The 19,816-nt window shown below is 33.9% G+C and overlaps 2 protein-coding genes across 3 annotated transcripts in view; one reads left to right on the top strand and one right to left on the bottom strand.

The window, feature by feature from the left end:
• The window catches only part of LOC100377675 (phosphatidylinositol 4,5-bisphosphate 3-kinase catalytic subunit alpha isoform-like), a 39,046-nt gene extending 31,780 nt beyond the window's left edge, over positions 1 to 7,266 (bottom strand). Inside the window, exon 1 of the mRNA XM_085490731.1 lies at positions 7,127 to 7,266. The gene's annotated coding sequence lies outside the window, so the exon portion shown is untranslated. The remainder of the gene's footprint in view (positions 1 to 7,126) is intronic.
• An 8-nt stretch (positions 7,267 to 7,274) lies between these two features.
• The window catches only part of LOC102802319 (zinc finger matrin-type protein 3-like), a 103,800-nt gene continuing 91,258 nt past the window's right edge, over positions 7,275 to 19,816 (top strand). For both annotated transcript variants that reach the window (XM_085490734.1, XM_085490733.1), the window contains exon 1: positions 7,275 to 7,635. In XM_085490734.1, coding sequence (XP_085346860.1) covers positions 7,629 to 7,635 — 7 coding nt within the window. In that variant the 5' untranslated portion in view covers positions 7,275 to 7,628. The remainder of the gene's footprint in view (positions 7,636 to 19,816) is intronic.

Genomic DNA, 19,816 nt, shown 5'->3' with positions numbered 1-19,816 from the left:
TTTTTTTACCTCCATGCTTGCAGCTTGATCTGCGTAATAATTTATGAAATAAGAATTCGGGCTTGGTCGACGTGTTTCCACCAAATGAAGTTTTAATATGATGTCATAATTATGACAATCACGCCATGGATCACGTTAACTCGAATTCACTCTGAATTTATCTGTATGTGTGTCGATCTCGATTATTTTTGTTATCCGCTTTTAACGCACTTGCCCTCGTCATGACCTGACGCGTTCACCTATTTCAACAAAAAGTCAATTTATTTCCACGCGGCTGTCATTTATTTAGTAACTGTGATTTGTCGTTTTTTTAATTATTTTATAGTGATCACTATAGTCTAATGTTTAGAATGTCAGAATATGTTCTCTTTTATTTTAATTTTGAAAGTTTTACTCAGACGATCGATGAAATAAAACAGTGTAGTGACGTGCCTAGTAACCTGCTAAATAACGAGATAATTCCGACGTCAAATTCTATTTTGTTCAGCGACAGTGTACAAACGTGCGCCGGTGTCGGTGACAATCACGGTGACCAGCTACACCAGAACGGACATATTTCGCATCTAACTCAACCCCATGCAACAAAAATTGATACTATGTGTTCATTATGGTCCATTCTTCCTCGACGAACAAGTACATAAGTGACAATTTAGTCAAAGATGAGAAAACTGCACAAGAAATTTGCCTTACTGTATTTACACGTATCGGCAATGCAAGCTGCCATGCGACTTCCCCTTCTGACGTCACAAGGGGAATTTCTGTATACAAATGAGAAGCTAATGAGGAGCCTCGTTTTAAAATACACAAAAATTGCCGTTGAGATGCGGTGAGACTCGAGATGCGGTGTATTCTGCTTCGCTCGTGAAAGTACGGTCACAGGATACACCGCATCACTCATGAAAATAACTTCCATACGCAACGAAAGCCATGGGCAGGATGTGGGGTTCTGTCATACTACTACTTGTAATTAGCATTTAAACTAGCTGGGGCAGCTAATAAAATGATATATTATCAGTTATTTCTCTACACTAACAGCATGTACCCTGTTTCAATCTATTTGAATAAACTTTTAGAATGAAAACGATTACTGGCAAGCAAATTAACTAATCAATTATAACATTTTATTATATACATGTGTATTTGTCTGTACAAATTCATTTGAGTAAAACTGTTGTTGCAAAGATGTTGATGTACAAAGAACTTGTTAAAACCAATTAATTAAGCTAGTTAAAATACACAGATTGATTTCAAACAATAATTTATCGGCCATGAATCTACGCAGTATACATGAGAAGAAATATAAACAAAATATGACGCAAAATAGTTAGGTAGTATGCAAATTAGCTGATTAATATGGATGATTAGTTAATTAGTATGCAAATTAGCTGATTAATATGGATGATTAGTTAATTAGTATGCAAATTAGCTGATTAATATGGATGATTAGTTAATTAGTATGCAAATTAGCTGATTAATATGGATGCTTAGTTAATTAGTATGCAAATTAGCTGATTAATATGGATGGTTAGTTAATTAGTATGCAAATTAGCTGATTAATATGGATGGTTAGTTAATTAGTATGCAAATTTGCTGATTAATATGGATGGTTAGTTAATTAGTATGCAAATTTGCTGATTAATATGGATGTTAGTTAATCAGTATGCAAATTAGCTGATTAATATGGATGGTTAGTTAATTAGTATGCAAATTTGCTGATTAATATGGATGGTTAGTTAATTAGTATGCAAATTAGCTGATTAATATGGATGGTTAGTTAATTAGTATGCAAATTTGCTGATTAATATGGATGGTTAGTTAATTAGTATGCAAATTAGCTGATTAATATGGATGCTTTATACATTCATACACAGTTAAATACATGTTAAATAATTTATATAGAAATCACTCTAGGTAATGTGTTGGTTTTGTTTTATATATAATCCTATTGGTACAAAAACGTACTACTGTAAAATACTTTATTTTTGCTGAAAAGACATTTTTGATGCTTTGTATGAAATTAATTTTCACTGATTTTTGACAAATTTAATGCAAAATATAGGAAAGAAGGTATATTCGCTGGATTTTATTATCACAGAATCATTCCTTCAGCAAAAATAGCGAAAATTAATTCCAAGTGAAAATAAAGTATTCTACAGTATTATAAATATACATCTACACTATTATTTACAAATATTTTTACTTTCATTGCTTGAATGTAATTTAATTATGATTTGAAAAATGTTATACATACAGTATCAAGATCTAAAGGTCAAATTTAATTCTATGAAAACAATATTTATTTAATATACAAATCAAGGATACATATTATGTACATTTTTTATACTTATTGTAATCATATACAAAGAATTATGTGCCTTATTTAATCAGAAAGGTGTGTTTATATAGTTTACATACCATACCGTATTTTATTGCTAAATAAATTTGAATATGTGCATTGAATGTAAATAATTGCACTGACTCAACGACTATAATTTTATCTGCAAATCATTACCCGGTACATATAGTACATCTCCGAAAATTGGTTTTGATCAAATCACAAAATAAGACATTCAAAATATAACCTATAAGTAACCTATACTGGAGTGCAAACTATCAACTGAATTATAGTTTGGAATTGGTATAGATGTGAGTAAAGTTATTCAAAGTTGACATGAAATCACCAACTTCATCTCTGAGAAACATTTAAATATCAGAATTTAGTTGATAAGATGATAAAAAAAATTGACATGCATATGTAAGTCATCATACATGCTCTTTCTATTAAGTATGAAGCAAGCAATCACTTGCCTTAAAAGGAAAGATCTGAATAGAACTTTGGTGTCTTCTTTTAATGTCGCATTATCAATGACTGCCTCCACCCTTTCACAAACTGTTGTTTCCTCCAGTGAGAGTCGATACAGAAGTGCTATAAGTCTGTATCTATATGATGGACAAAAGAATTTATCTCCTAATGATGACAAAGTCAAGTCGTGAATGATAATTTTGGACATTAATTCAGGACAGGACTGGAATAATCAGTCTAGACAAAACATTTAAATTACCTAAATATAGATCAGATGTACATGTATCATATGTACAGACCACAGGTGCATGATGTACAGTTGCCATGACAACTCATACAATAAATGCCTTCTATTTTGTAAGAAACAAATTTCACGGAAAATTGTGAAATTTTGTACTAGTGGAAATTTCACTAGGTTTTTCTAAAAAGGGAGTGACTTTTCATGAATTTACTAAAGTTACAATGTATCTAATTATGCAAATTACTAGTATTTTTACAATAAATTAAAAGTGATGGTCATGGTAAATTAATCAAACTTACACGTACTTACAGGTGCCCATGATATCAATACAGATTTAGACATGATGTCTAAGCATGTTGGTGGACACGTTTTTTCCAGTTACTGGTACAATTGCAGACTATTTTTGATAGTTGACACAATTATTGCATTCCAAAATTACACAGTGTCACTGCCACGTGACTATGAGGAACATTGCACAAAGGCAGTGCAGCAATTACATCAACTGTCATGTACATGTACATCGCAGTCATTTTGTGATAACCTTATTATTAAATATCCTTTTTTTTTGCTTGTAGTTGATAATTTATTGAGAGATAATGGCAACAAAAAACATTTTGTGCTATGAAAACATTTGCATTTAGTGACAAGAATCTATTTCCATCAAGCACTATATAGCATTTCAACATCCAATGTAAAATACAGAAAAAGACGCTGATTAGTGTTGAGATATTCATCTCTAGCAAGGATGCCATTATGGCAATAATCATCTCTAGCTAGGGTGCCATTTTGGCCATATTCACCTCCAGCTAGGGTGCCATTTTAGTAACATTCACCTCAAGCTTGGGTACCATTTTGGCCATATTCATTTCTAGCTAGGGTGCCATTTTGGCAATATTCACCTCTAGCAAGGGTGCCATTTTGGCAATATTCACCTCCAGCTCGGGTGCCATTTTGGTCATATACACCTCTAGCAAGGGTGCTATTTTGACAATATTCAGCTCTAGCAAGGGTGCTATTTTGACAATATTCAGCTCTAGCAAGGGTACCATTTCAGTAACATTCACCTCCAGCTAGGGTGCCATTTTGACAATATTCACCTCTAGCAAGGGTGCCATTTTAGTTATATTTCCCTCCAGCTAGGGTGCCATTTTGGCCATATTCACCTCTAGCATAGGTGCCATTTTAGTAACATTCACCTCCAGCTAGGGTGCCATTTTGGCAATATTCATCTTTTGCTAGGGTGCCATTTTGGCAATATTTATCTCTAGCAAGGGTGCCATTAGAGTAACATTCATCTCCAGCTATGGTGCCATTTTGGCAATATTCAACTCTACATGTAGCTAGGGTGCCATTTTGGCAATATTCACCTCCAGCTAGGGTGCCATTTTGACAATATTCACCTCTAGCAAGGGTGCCATTTGGCAATATTCATCTCTTGCTAGGGTGCCATTTTAGTAACATTCACCTCCAGCAAGGGTGCCATTTTGGTCATATTCATCTCTAGCAAGGGTGCCATTTTGGCCATATTCATCTCTAGCAAGGGTGCCATTTTAGTAACATTCACCTCCAGCTAGGGTGCCATTTTGGCCATATTCATCTCTAGCAAGGGTGCCATTTTGGCCATATTTACCTCTAGCTAGGGTGCCATTTTGGCCATATTTACCTCTAGCTAGGGTGCCATTTTGGCCATATTCACCTCCAGCTAGGGTGCCATCTTTATGACTTGATGGATCAAACTCTAAATAGTTGCTCATCATCAGTGTACAAATGTATAAGTACCTGTCACTCAACAGTTCTGTTCTAGTCACCAGGTTATTTAATGAGTTCATTAAAACGTCTCATGCCCTGAATCTGGATGAAATGTTCGGTTAATTAGATTAAAATATGCATGATTTGCATTAAAAAAGTGCATTTCTTTATAGGTTATCAAGGCATTAGATTATACAATAAATGACAAACTTTATAAACTGGCAAGGTTTGTGTTTGTGCTTTGTGTTCCATGGCTGTGAAACACAGAAAATTAGAATCCATTCATACCAGAAATAGTATTTATATTATTCCTCAGAAAACTAGACAAAAGGAGATTGTAGGACATTCATTTGACTTAAATCAGTGTTTTAAATGGCTCTTTCCCAGCTAGATATGTAAACAGACGTTGTATTTCACCAGTTTTATTTTATTACATGCGACATTTCACTCCAGTAACATTACATTACACAACATAGTCCCTGATTAAATTGCGCTTTCACAGTCAAAACATTCTGAACTATGAGTGCGGTTTGAAACCAAGACATTTGCGATTTTTGAATTGTTACACTGAACTCTCAACTAGGGGGCAGGTTTTAATCAGGAAACAGTCATTAATAGATTACCAAAATAATATATTTACTGATTTTAGTTGACAGCAGGATTTACCCCTACTGTGTGTTAAAATTACGTTTGGGGCCTACATGAAGAACTGTGGTACATGTACATGTATATTGTCTATTTTTCCACAGCTTGCAGCGTATTCGGGCAGTATTCATTTTCTGATAACAGTCTGATACTAAGCTTTATTTGACATAAAGTAAAATAAGAAATGTCAAATTTATCAAGTTTTGCAAATATATAAAGGTCAAACAGTCTGATCTGAGCATAAATCATTTATTCCTTTGCTGTCATTTGTGTGATTTAAAAAAAAATGTTTTCATCAGCTCTTATGAATCCAAATTACCTGAGGGATGCAATTTTCTCATTAAAGGGTGGTAGTTGATGCGCCAAGCATGCACAAGATATATGGGTTTCATCAGAGGTACATTACTTGGGGTTTGCAACTCGCATAGTACTGTATGGTGACATCATGTCAAGATCCCATTCAAGTCTCTTCTCGTAGATAGCGAGACTGAGGCTACGACCTTCTGACATGACATATATCAATGTTCAAGGTTTGTAATGAAAAAAATAAACTTTTCTTGTCACCATCATAGTGAAAAATGTAATACAACGAAAATGTACAGAAAATATAGTTCTCGTAATCCGTCATATCGTGGGCAGCTATTTTGATCCACCTGGACATCCCAGTATCCTAGTTACCTTGGGCATGCGCATTCGCATTTTTTCTGAGTTGGAACGCTTATGCGAGAGCGAGATTGTGACGGGATCTTGGTATCATGTCACCGTAGTTACAAACCCCAAGTAATGTACCTCTGGTTTCATATAAACAAAGATGACAACTTTGACTGTTCCGCAGATCAACAAGTACAAAATAGGACATTAATTACTAAGCTTTAATTAGGTATTTTTAGGTGATTGGAAGGCATCAAAGGAATCACTGGTGGCACCCAGGTCAAACCTCGCATTGGACTATGGGAAAATCGATGTTTATCAACACAAGTGTCACACATGCACAGCACAACGACTGTCGCTCTTCAAGCACTATGTCCATCTACTAAATAATATTTTTGTTGATTAGATGACATCAGGATTTACCCCTACTGTGTGCTAAAATTACGTTTGTGGTCTACCCTAATCTTAAAAATTGTTGGTGCTTTCGATTTCAGTGACAAGACGTAAACAGGAAACTGCCACTTAAGTGTCATAGTCAGCCACAATAGCGCCCTCGATCTTCATCTTTTCTTTTACTTTTGATTTCAAGCAATCGCTCTAAATTACGTAACTTCCACGAGGTGACACGATAAGATGAATAACTGCTGAAGTTTTCCGGAGCAATATAAAATAGCTGTATTTATTTGAAGCAGTGAATATGCTGATGATCGCCGACGACCTCGGTTGCTGCGTACGACACGTCGAGTTGTTGACACTGTTTCCCGCCAGTCTGTCACACCGAGACACCTATTTATATCGCGGCCTACGACAAACAATGTGTATTGAATAGTAATGTAATCAAATTTGTCGATTTCATTACACTTACGTGTTAGTGCATTCTGAGAAGACACGGTTGATCAAGTTATCGGAATGAACTTTAAATCTTGCACTGATAGCCATGGGACTAGTAAAGGTACTAGTAGAAGTAGGAAATAGACTGACGTTCAGATGGCTTCCACGCCACCACAGGATACTTTCCATCACAACACAATACTCACCTATTCCATATACTTCCAAACAATATCAGGCCCGACTACTCTCCATTTTGGTATTTTACGCCCTCGGTTCGTCAAGTTTTGTATGAAGTGGAGCAGTTAGAAAGTTATAAACAACTTCCGCCATGTTATGATTCCTAGACTACCCAGCATCCTTCACTGACTTACACGGGCAACTGTTCATAAAAACGCTTTACGTGTAAACAACATATTATTTTCTAGATTTAATGATATATTCAAATGATATCCATATAATTGGGGCTAGTTTAATAAGAATCAATATACTCGGTAAACACTTTTACCACACAATGACTGTTTCAAAATATAATCGAGAGGTTGAAGGTTAGACTTTTATAGTACACTTTTCTGAGTATGGTACTGCACACATCGATCTGATCCAACACAGTACTTCTCTGTTCAAAGTTACTTGGCGAACGTGTACTGCACACTCGCTGTCGATAACACGGATTTTGCATCCTCCCGTTTTGCTAAGCTCGTGCAGAAGATGTCAGGTAAGAGGTGAATGGTGATTTAGTCGATTGCGATCAGAATTTTCATAAAATTCTGTTTTGTTTGAAGCATTGCATAATAATATTTTCGGCGTGGTCGCGATGTGTACAGTCGTCGAAGCTGTTTTGTGTTGTGTGATCGACTCGCGTAGCAGCTTGGCGGCGGTGTAGCCAACTGATTGATGGGGCTTTCCTCGTACCTCATAAACGCCACCGTTGCATTGTGTTTCATTGTTCTTTCTGACGCCGGGGTTTGTTTTTCTTTAAGTGGTTATTATGTCATAAGTAATGCATTTAAAAAAAAAATTCTGCCTTTTTTTCTGCACATACGTTTTACACTTTCACGTAATTTTGCAACGCAAAGTGTGCTTCCAAACATAAACGAATTAACTTGAATGAGCTTCAGCTTCGTGATATTCTAGTTTTAGTAAGCATTTTCCTTGTTATTGTTAAATTTTTAATTTAATATTTTTAAATATATTTTTAAAAATGCCTGGGTCGGAATGGGCTCATTTATATAGTATGTAGTAGTAAATATTGGTTCACAGTGCCCCAAAAGTTTTACTGATCTCAGACTGTTATCCCGTTCGTTCATCACAAGAGATTGGAAATGAAAAAAAGGTTATTACCTCCATGCACAGAGCAAATGTATAAAGGGTAAACTTATTGTTTCTTGAACAGTCTTGTTCATTCCCTTTATTTATGTTCTTCAAATTTGTTTTTGTCACTGATGATAATTTTTCAGAATTCAGCAGTAGGTAATATGTTAACTTGAAATATAGCATGTTTTGGGTCTTATCATATTTTAAATTACAATTCTCTAAGAATGCAACTACAGCCACAATCAACATATCAGTTATAATAAAGGAAATATGGTATATTCATTTTTAAAGTAAAGCTGATATGTCTGTATCCTTTATGTAAGTTTATATTGAGGTTATGTCTCCGGATGTAACACATACATTATCAGTACTAATTTAAAATAGCCTATCAAATATGCAAAGTTTTTTCTTTCACAAACCAGTGAATTTAAACACTTGAAATACCAAAGTAAACTTTTGTCATTTTTCCAAAAAAGAAAACTTGCATAATTTGTTTCAATATTGATTAACTAAATTTTTAATCAAGACCTGTAGACAATAAAAAATTATGTCTATTTGTGGTGCAAAATACATAAAAATCTATAAATTGTTGGCAAGAACAAATCAACAACAAAATGTTGACGAGAAAAAATTCTGGCATTAAAAAAAAATTAGTCAATATCCCTCCAACAACAAATCAGCTTTCAACTTAAACCTACTGAATATTTCTCATTTTATATTAACTGAAAAACTAAAGAAATATGAGGTTTCATTTGGTTATAATACTCCAAATTAATTTTTTTGCTGTAAACAGTTTTTCTCAATTCATCCCCGCCGGACATTCTGATTCAATAAAAAAGTGTCAAGAATTTTGATGTTCCCTCATTACTGTTTCCAATAAAAAAAATGTTAAATTGCTTTATTTATGGTTTCTGTCATTTAGTATAATTTAAAAAATCTGCCTGGTAGGAGTATTCAACCACATCAATTTATTTTTAGTAAACTGCTGTATAATATATATACGGAAAGTTTACAATAATTCACGCTTCGAGCGACTTAGGTATTTCTATGGATGTCTGAAATGAATTCAGTGCAAGAGATGTTTTCATGTTAGTATTCCATCGTATCATAAAATGCAGCTCGACTTGAAAGAAATTTGTATTTCAAAAGAGATTGTACTAGCCAGAGGATTTTTACTTGTTTGCTCGCAGACAATTTCAAGACAGTGTATTGTGCAATATGTACAAGTAATGTTGTGCAAGTTGGCATGCTATTGACAGATATTCTTATTGATCTGGGTAATAAAATGACAACTAAATTGCAGAGATTAGCCGAATCTGCATCTGCAATTTACGCAATTTCATACAAGAATGCACAATAAATTTGATTCGCACAATAAAATTTTGCCTATGAAAATAATTTTCGTAACATTTTTGAGACAAGAAGTATTAGTAAAAGTCAGAATTTCATTGGGTGTATAACCTCAAAAAAATGAGAGAACTGCATGGCTGGCTTGCTGGTTGTGAGATAGTTTAATGAGGGCAGTCTTATACATATAACTTCTTTTCTGACAGCCCTTTGGTTTCTAAATAAATACCAGTATGTACGGTGCATAATCCCATGATATTTTCTCGTAGTTTGATGTCAGACATGAGTGATTACAGTCATAGTACCATTAATCCTAGGATTTTATATCACATGCATATTTGTATTTTTCAAATAATGGAGTACATGTACTAAATTTGGAACTATTACTGAAAGTACACTGACTATTTTATTTGCTCTATTACAAACGCATTTCTAGTAAAAGCATAAGTAAACCAGAAATTGCATTTACAGACATTGTATGCCTGCTTATTGTTGTTTTAGCATAGACGCATCTTATATGCATTTAGTCATATGCTACTAATACTATGTATATACCAAACATGGAAATCATATAAAATGGTTTGTCATTTTGTCACATTTATTATTACATTGTCACATTTTTCGAAAGCTAAGGCATAACAAATTTATTTTTATCATTTAGGCCAGACCTTTTTTATTCCTTGTTTCGCGAGTTTTTATGACGCTATTTTTTTGAGGAGGGCGGATAAAAAATAAAAATAATTCTTTTTTTTCCCCCATTAGATTTGTGTGATTCTCATCTGCGCGAGACTTTGGTACTTTGATCATGATACTCCCACAGAAATGCAACTTGGGCGGTACAAAAATGAAGATAAAAATAATATTTTTATTTCATTTTCGGCTCATGTTTATTTGGCGGGTTCGCGAAACAAGGGATAATAAAAGTCAGGCTTTATCTCAAACATGTTGATCCAAAAGTCGCTATGTATGACCGTATGCACCACAAAGCAGATCATACAAATATAATGTAGCATGTACCTACCTCATTGCATACAAATATAATGTAGCATGTATCTACCTCATTGCATACAAATATAATGTACCCCGGTAGCATGTATCTACATGTACCTCATTGCAACAAATATAATGTAGCATGTACCTACCTCATTGCATACAAATATAATGTAGCATGTACCTACCTCATTGCATATATCAATCTGTGTTATTTGTATGGTACATGTATATAAAACTATCAGTGTGTTGCATACTGTACAACATTGTGAATGTTTTGAAATAATATCTCATAGATCAGATCTTTGTTAGATGTATCCCATGTTGAGCAGATCCTGGAATGAACTCTTTATGTCTGTCTTGTTTTACATCAAATTGATGTGCATGGAATACCAGGGTATACCAACACTGGAATTGATACACAGAGAGATGCATGGGTGAATAAGGCATGGGTGAATACTGGTAGGGTATGTAGACACTGGAATTGATTCACACAGATGCGTGGGTGAATACTGGTAGGGTATGTAGAGACTGGAATTGATACACAAGGATACATGGGATAACAGAGCACGTAGAGACTGGAATTGATACACACAGATGCATGGGCGAATAGGGCACATAGACACTGGAATTGATACACACAGATGCATGGGAGAATAGGACATGTAGACACTGGAATTGATACACACAGATGCATGGGTGAATAAGGCACGTAGAGACTGGAATTGATACACACAGATGCATGGGCGAATAGGGTATGTAGATACTGGAATTGATACACACGAATGCATGTGATAACAGGGCATGTGGACACTGGAATTCATATACACACGAATGCATGGGATAATAATGCATATACATTGAGACACTTCATATTGTTAAACAGTGAGATATACATTGTACCTATGCAAAAAATGCTACATACATATACTGAATTAAAATGTAAATTATTTTTATTTGAATAAAATTGTATGAATTTGACAATGTAAAAATATTTCTACTATGTAACCTATAAATACTAGAGACAATTAAACTACATTCAGCATTTAGGCTCAGCATATGAGAAATATATCGTTTCCTCATATGTAAGCTAGCATTCAGGCTCAGCATATGAGAAATATATCATCTCCTTATGTAAGCTAGCATTCAGGCTCAGCATATGAGAAATATATCGTCTCCTCATATGTAAGCTAGCATTCAGGCTCAGTATATGAGAAATATATCATCTCCTCATATGTAAGCTAGCATTCAGGCTCAGCATGTGAGAAATATATTGTCTCCTCAAATGTAAGCTAGCATTCAGGCTCAGCATGTGAGAAATATATCGTCTCCTCATATGTAAGTTAGCATTCAGGCTCAGTATATGAGAAATATATCGTCTCCTCATATGTAAGCTAGCATTCAGGCTCAGCATGTGAGAAATATATTGTCTCCTCATATGTAAGCTAGCATTCAGGCTCAAGTTATGAGAAATATATCATCTCCTCATATGTAAGCTAGCATACAGGCTCAGCATATGAGAAATATACATGTATCATCTCCTCATATGTAAGCTAGCATTCAGGCTCAGCATATGAGAAATATATTGTCTCCTCATATGTAAGCTAGCATTCAGGCTCTGCTCAGTATATGAGAAATATATCATCTCCTCATATGTAAGCTAGCATTCAGGCTCAGCATGTGAGAAATATATCGTCTCCTCATATGTAAGCTAGCATTCAGGCTCAGCATGTGAGAAATATATTGTCTCCTCATATGTAAGCTAGCATTCAGGCTCAAGTTATGTGAAATATATCATCTCCTCATATGTAAGCTAGCATACAGGCTCAGCATATGAGAAATATATCATCTCCTCATATGTAAGTTAGCATTCAGGCTCAGTATATGAGAAATATATCATCTCCTCATATGTAAGCTAGCATACAGGCTCAGCATATGAGAAATATATCATCTCCTCATATGTAAGCTAGCATTCAGGCTCAGCATGTGAGAAATATATTGTCTCCTCATATGTAAGCTAGCATTCAGGCTCAGTATATGAGAAATATATCGTCTCCTCATATGTAAGCTAGCATTCAGGCTCAGCATGTGAGAAATATATTGTCTCCTCATATGTAAGCTAGCATTCAGGCTCAAGTTATGTGAAATATATCATCTCCTCATATGTAAGCTAGCATACAGGCTCAGCATATGAGAAATATATCATCTCCTCATATGTAAATTAGCATTCAGGCTCAGTATATGAGAAATATATCATCTCCTCATATGTAAGCTAGCATACAGGCTCAGCATATGAGAAATATATCATCTCCTCATATGTAAGCTATCATTCAGGCTCATCATATGAGAAATATATCGTCTCCTCATATGTAAGCTAGCATTCAGGCTCAAGTTATGAGAAATATATCATCTCCTCATATGTAAGCTAGCATACAGGCTCAGCATATGAGAAATATATTGTCTCCTCATATGTAAGCTAGCATTCAGGCTCAGCTTATGAGAAATATATCATCTCCTCATATGTAAGCTAGCATTCAGGCTCAGCATGTGAGTAATATATTGTCTCCTCATATGTAAGCTAGCATTCAGGCTCAGCTTATGAGAAATATATCATCTCCTCATATGTAAGCTAGCATTCAGGCTCAGCTTATGAGAAATATATCGTCTCCTCATATGTAAGCTAGCATTCAGGCTCAGCATATATGAGAAATATATCGTCTCCTCATATGTAAGCTAGCATTCAGACTCAAGGTATGAGAAATATATCATCTTCTCATATGTAAGCTAGTATTCAGGCTCAGTATATGAGAAATATATCATCTCCTCATATGTAAGCTAGTATTCAGGCTCAGCATATGAGAAATATATCATCTCCTCATATGTAAGCTAGCATTCAGGCTCAGCTTATGAGAAATATATCGTCTCATATGTAAGCTAGCATTCAGGCTCAGCATATATGAGAAATATATCGTCTCCTCATATGTAAGCTAGCATTCAGGCTCAGCATATATGAGAAATATATCATCTTCTCATATGTAAGCTAGTATTCAGGCTCAGCATATGAGAAATATATCGTCTCCTCATATGTAAGCTAGCATTCAGGCTCAACATATATGAGAAATATATCATCTTCTCATATGTAAGCTAGTATTCAGGCTCAGCATATGAGAAATATATCATCTCCTTATATGTAAGCTAGCATTCAAGCTCAGCATACGAGAAATATATTGTCTCCTCATATGTAAGCTAGCATTCAGGCTCAGCATATGAGAAATATATCGTCTCCTCATATGTAAGCTAGCATTCAGGTTCAGCATATGAGAAATATATCGTCTCCTCATATGTAAGCTAGCATTCAGGCTCAGCATATGAGAAATATATCGTCTCATATGTAAGCTAGCATTCAGGCTCAGCATATGAGAAATATATCGTCTCCTCATATGTAAGCTAGCATTCAGGCTCAGCATATGAGAAATATATCATCTCCTCATATGTAAGCTAGCATACAGGCTCAGCATATGAGTAATATATCGTCTCCTCATATGTAAGCTAGCATTCAGGCTCAGCATGTGAGAAATATATCGTCTCATATGTAAGCTAGCATTCAGGCTCAAGTTATGAGAAATATATCGTCTCCTCATATGTAAGCTAGCATTCAGGCTCAGCATATGTGATTGATGTTACACTGCCTACTTGCATAATTGGTCTAGTTTGTTTGGTGTCTTCTTCACTTTTAGCGATATATAATTAATTTATTTTGATTTTATGCAAGACTATTTATGTAAGTCAAGGGTAATTTTGTTTCATAGTGATGCATGAATACTCATAGTGATATTTTACAATATTGCAGTCACCATATAGCTTCAGATGGTTTTACAAACTACATTGCATTGTGGGTAATATAGCTTAGTTTTAATGTGTTATGGAGTAGCAGTTGGAGTTAAAATATTAACAGTGTTGTCTAAAATTTATATACTCAGAGATTTAGGTAAACCTGATCCTCAAAGCTGAAGTTGATATGTAATAGGATTCCTTATTTTTTTCATCTGAGTACATGTATTTAATAATACTGTGTAAAGATGCCTTCTGCTTTAAGAGAGAAAAAAAACAATTATCTGTGCTGCTTTATAAATCCTATCTTACAGGGATGTGTGTACGAAGCCCTATAAATAATAAAAGCAAGACATTCTCCCAGGAAAGGTGAAACAATTTATTTTCAAGGAATAGATAAATCTTATTTGTCATCGCCTGTTTATGTCTGGATTATCCCGTTGCCGTTCAAAAGCTTTGTCTGTTTCACTAATCTTAAATACTGTGTTCACATTTGCTTTTTGTGTCCTTTTATGTCGATGTTGCTAATGTAAAGAGGTTTTTGAAGGGTGTGTCAGCACCAGTGTAACTATTACGTAATAGTAATCTCAATTCCCAATGGCTTAGTCAGTAGAAGCTCTAGCTGCTGTAGTTGATGTTGTGGTTTCGACAGTTATCCTTGGCCAATTTTTTCAAAAGTTGAGGAAGAATTAATTGGTCCTTCATGACTAAAGTTGCACAGTCTTTATCCAAAGTGCAAGGTCTGAATTATGATAGCGGTTTATAAGTTATTGCTTTATGCAATGCCAGTTTACAAATTATGTACAGTTGTCTTTGAGCAACATGCTTATAAATGCAACTAAGATTCTGTCAAAAAAGAAGAGTGTGGATTTACTGACAGTAAACATCTATTGCATTTAGAGATTTACAGAAATAAATCAACCCCTCATAGTGTTTACTATATGTTATACCATGAATTTGGTGAGTTTTACTAGTTTTTATAGTCTATTTGGCAGATTTTCTACAAACCCTATCGTGGTTGTTGCATGCATATGTTATACATTTATGGTAGTGTATTTGTTAATTTGACAAGCAGAAAAACATGTACAGTACCTGTATTTATGTTTGATTGCTTACTGTATAACCATATTAAATATCTGTATCGGTTACCTGAACTTCCTACAGTTTGATTGCTGTCTTGCTACAAACTGCAGAAAAAACAGAAAATTCTGTAACTTGTTCTGATTAATGTGGTGAAATAAAAAGAAAAGCAGAGTTCCATATTAAAGCACATGCACTAGAACCCTGCATCAAAATCCACGTTTAAAAATGTACATACATACCGATATATGCCTGTACTTTCTAAGGTCCGCTAATAAAGGTAAACATTTTTATCATAAATATTTCCAAACTAAATTGTTATTTATTGCTTTGGTACTTGGTTTATATGTACCTTTGGTAGACCTCTCTCAGATTTGTTCATTTTGTTATGATATCTTTAAATTTCTAATTTTGATTAATATTTTTGTAATTTTTGGTAAAAAAAGATATCTTCGACTTCTTGTTAAAAAAACGCAAGTCCAATTGCTTTGATATTACAAATATAGGTACTACATGTGAACCTTTCTCAGATTTGTTCATTTCATGTTGATATCTCAATTCTCTAATTTTGGTGAATATTTTTGTCATTTTTGGTAAAAAGTGATATTTTTGATTTTTTGTTTCTTCGTCTAAATGCTTTGATACTATACATATAAGGACCTCAGATAGTAAGATAAACTTGCTGTTGTTGTTGAATCAATTTTGACTTTTTGAATATTTAGCTATCTGACAGCTTAACATGTTAAAATTTTGACAAAGATTTCCCTCCAGAAAATTTGAGGAAATTAATGGATTAAAAAGTATAGGCTGAAAGAAAATTCATGAATAAATAAGTACCTGAAAATGTAGCATCGAAGGACAAGTTACAATTATTCCCAGATGAGTGAATTCTCATTCAGCCTTTCCATATGTCAAGTAGCCACATTGTATCATTTGCAGAATTTCTCATTCAGTTGAAGTTCGTACATATCGAGAGTCGGTTTCTTTGAACAATTTGATATTCTTACATAAATATCAACCGTAACACATACTGAAGTGTAACAAGTATTCTAAAGTTGTCTGTTTTTAAACAAGTGTTGTTCTTCAACCTTTCGTTAATGACAGCACTACTTTAATAGGCCCTCACTCCATCTGCATCTTACTAGTACATGTATCAGAAAAAATAAAAACACCTTGGGCACTATATGAACTTTAAGTGAAAAAATCTATAGAATAAATATTATTATACATTTGACAGCGACAACATTAACAAAAGAGCAAACAAAAATTTACTCAAATGCCACCCATGAACTTGCATCTGTGCCTAAATCATCTGTGAAAACCTGTATGAATGTGTTATGGATGTGATCAAGTCTGTTACAGATGGTTTCTTTATTTGAAAAATGTGCATCTGTAACAATATAGAACTGGGAAGACTAGATATCTCTGTTCATGATATCATTTCCACTTCTCTTTGACATTTCTGAATTTTCTCACTTTAAGGTAGCATCTACAGTGTAGAAGAGAAAAAAAGCTTTGTTTTATGCTCATCCTAGCCCCGAGCCCTTCCTTTATCTTTATTGTACTCACTTTACAATGTTCGTTATTCAATATTCTGCACTAGGAACATTTATTGATCGGGATCTCATTTTGAATCTTTGGGTCGTACAGGCTTTGTATAGAGATTGGCAATTGAATTTATATGTGTAGATCATTGGTTGTAGAATCATTTATTATGGAAGAAAGAATTTAAGACATTCAGTGTTTACTTGTATTTATAATCCAAAAATTGTTTCCATTTGATATTAGATACTTAATATTATTTTAATATCTCATTAAAAATAGCAGAGGATGTTTTGTGTTGAATATTTACATTTCAGTTCAGTCAATATGAGGAAAATGGCAACTGGCCATGTTTGTTACACAACTGAGTTCCCATGTACATAAGGTGTCAAATGTAATAAACCTTGTGTAATATAATTAATGGGAAGGGCAGTAGCCAGTGGAAGAAACTTTTGACCTGTCAGTTGAAGAAACTTTTGACCTGTCAGTTGAAGAAGAATTTGTCCTCTATATGAACTGGAATGTTTAATTTAATATTCATTTTCAGAATCATTGGTTGTTATTCCATTATTACTGAAGATGGCACCATGCAACTATGTTGATTAATGCCAAATACCTCAACACTCCCTACTGTTAATCACTAGAGATGTACATTATAGGATTTGTATTTCTTTTTCCCATCATGTATACGATTTAATCCACTCTTGTAAATTCTAAAGCTCCTCAGGAGGCCGTGTTTCCAATGGGCATAAAAATGATTATTGTTTCAAGTTTTCAAGATGAATCATTAAAATGTTTATTGAGCCGGAATATTACCATAAATTGGAGAGCCAGCTTTATATGCACATAGTAGCACAAGTGGTAAATGGCAGAGGTGTGTGTGTGTCTATGGTCAAAATAAGTCATATTGTAATGATCATGTGTACTGTACAGTGGGCATCTTCTTCCTATCTTCCTTTCAATTTGTTTTGTAACATTGCATCATGTAATTTTAAGTTTAGCCATTTTAAACAGCGTCCAGATTACTTTCGGAAATTCCATCACGTTTCGGAAAGTTTTAATTTTCACAACTTTTGAATATTTATTTGTACATTTAGGTTAGTGAGGAGGTTATAATAATTTTTCATTTCACTTTAACTCTGTTTTTTCACCCCTCAGGCCCCTTTAAAAAGTCACATTGTAATGGCCACTATTTTTTAATGGCCAGAATATCAACCAGAACCTTTTTATAGGTCAAAATATTAACCAGTAATGACCACTATTTTTACACTGGTCAGAATAATAGTAATTTTTTATTCAATGATGGAGTGGGTGACAATCTATTTTTTTAAATTAGTGCAATTGTCTTTTTTTTCTTTGATTCAACTTTAACACAGACTGGGTAAACTGTTCAATACAATTTTTTTCATATCTGCTGTGATATGTACGTAACAAACATTTGGGAATTTTTTGAAAAAAAATCATCAAATAGTGTGTGTCTTATAGGTTATGATAATTATCTGTTGTATGTACTCTGAATTTGTTTGAGATTTTCCATTATTACCCATTACCCCTCCATATTCAAGTTTAATCCGAGAAACCTCATTGGCCTTTAGTACAAAATCCTATTGTAAATTAACCTTAAGTTTTTTTTGTATAAACTTATGTTTTGTAAACTGTGTAAATTTTGCTGCTAGGAATTGTTCTTATTAAACAGCTTTCCTAAGGAAATTTGTCACATTTGTTCCTTCAGTGTTATTATACATGTAACTATTCCCTAGGGTACATCTTTAATTTAATTTGCATGATTACAGCTAATATACTATTCTCATATTAAAATTAAATTGGTAATAAAATCTAATTGGTCAATTTATAGTGATCCCAATGATATAAATTTCGCTTAAAATTAATTAGTAACATTTTAAAATGATATCAAAAACAGTGTTGACCTACCAGTATATTCAAAAACAGAAAAAGTCAATTTTGATAAAAAAAATAAAATAACCAGATTGACAACTTAATGGAGAACATTATATTGCAAACATTGTCTTTTCATAAGCAGTTGAAATTCATTTGCTGGAAATGTTGTTTTTGAAGAATAATTCCCCTAAGAAAGATGACTGTTGTAATCCACATCTAGGGGGAACACAATAATGAAAATAGTGAACACATGCCCCAGATGATAAGAGTTGTACAACAACTAAGATCCTTTATATCAGTAGACAAATCTTTATCTGAAAAATAAACACTGATTCTGGATAAAATTTCCTTCATTGGCTCCTGATGACAAAAACTAGCCAATCAGAGAACAGATTGATTGTTCACCTGTATTTGACAACCAATTAACCTATCAGAACCAACCTTGTATCAGAAAAATACTTCTAGCTCACACAGGAATCAAACAAAATGTACTCTGATTGGCTTGCTGTAGGGGTTTATGAGAAAACTATTTGAGGCACTGTCAATGATGTCTGAAGATACATGATTCCATTGCTGTATTTAGGCACTTTACTGGCGACATGATAACAAGAGACTGAAGAGTCTGTATTGTTGTTCCTTCTTTACTATGCTGTCCTACATGCACTATAGTAAATAATGTAGTATTCAAAGTATGTTTGTACATGAAAAATAAACACTCAGCTATTCACTACATTGGGATCTGTACGAAGCTTGTTGTTTGTTTTCTGACATTTATACAAGTTTACTTAGCAATTGAATAATCATACATATTTGAAAAACTTAGTGACCATGTCACCAGATGAATATGCATTCCAAAATAATCATTGTTAGTACTATTTTTGATACAGTGATTA

The sequence above is a fragment of the Saccoglossus kowalevskii genome, chromosome 15, assembly GCF_978046115.1.
Source record: "Saccoglossus kowalevskii chromosome 15, keSacKowa6.1, whole genome shotgun sequence".
In the NCBI taxonomy this organism is placed as follows: domain Eukaryota; kingdom Metazoa; phylum Hemichordata; class Enteropneusta; family Harrimaniidae; genus Saccoglossus; species Saccoglossus kowalevskii.
This window is presented reverse-complemented; position numbering and strand designations above follow the sequence as displayed.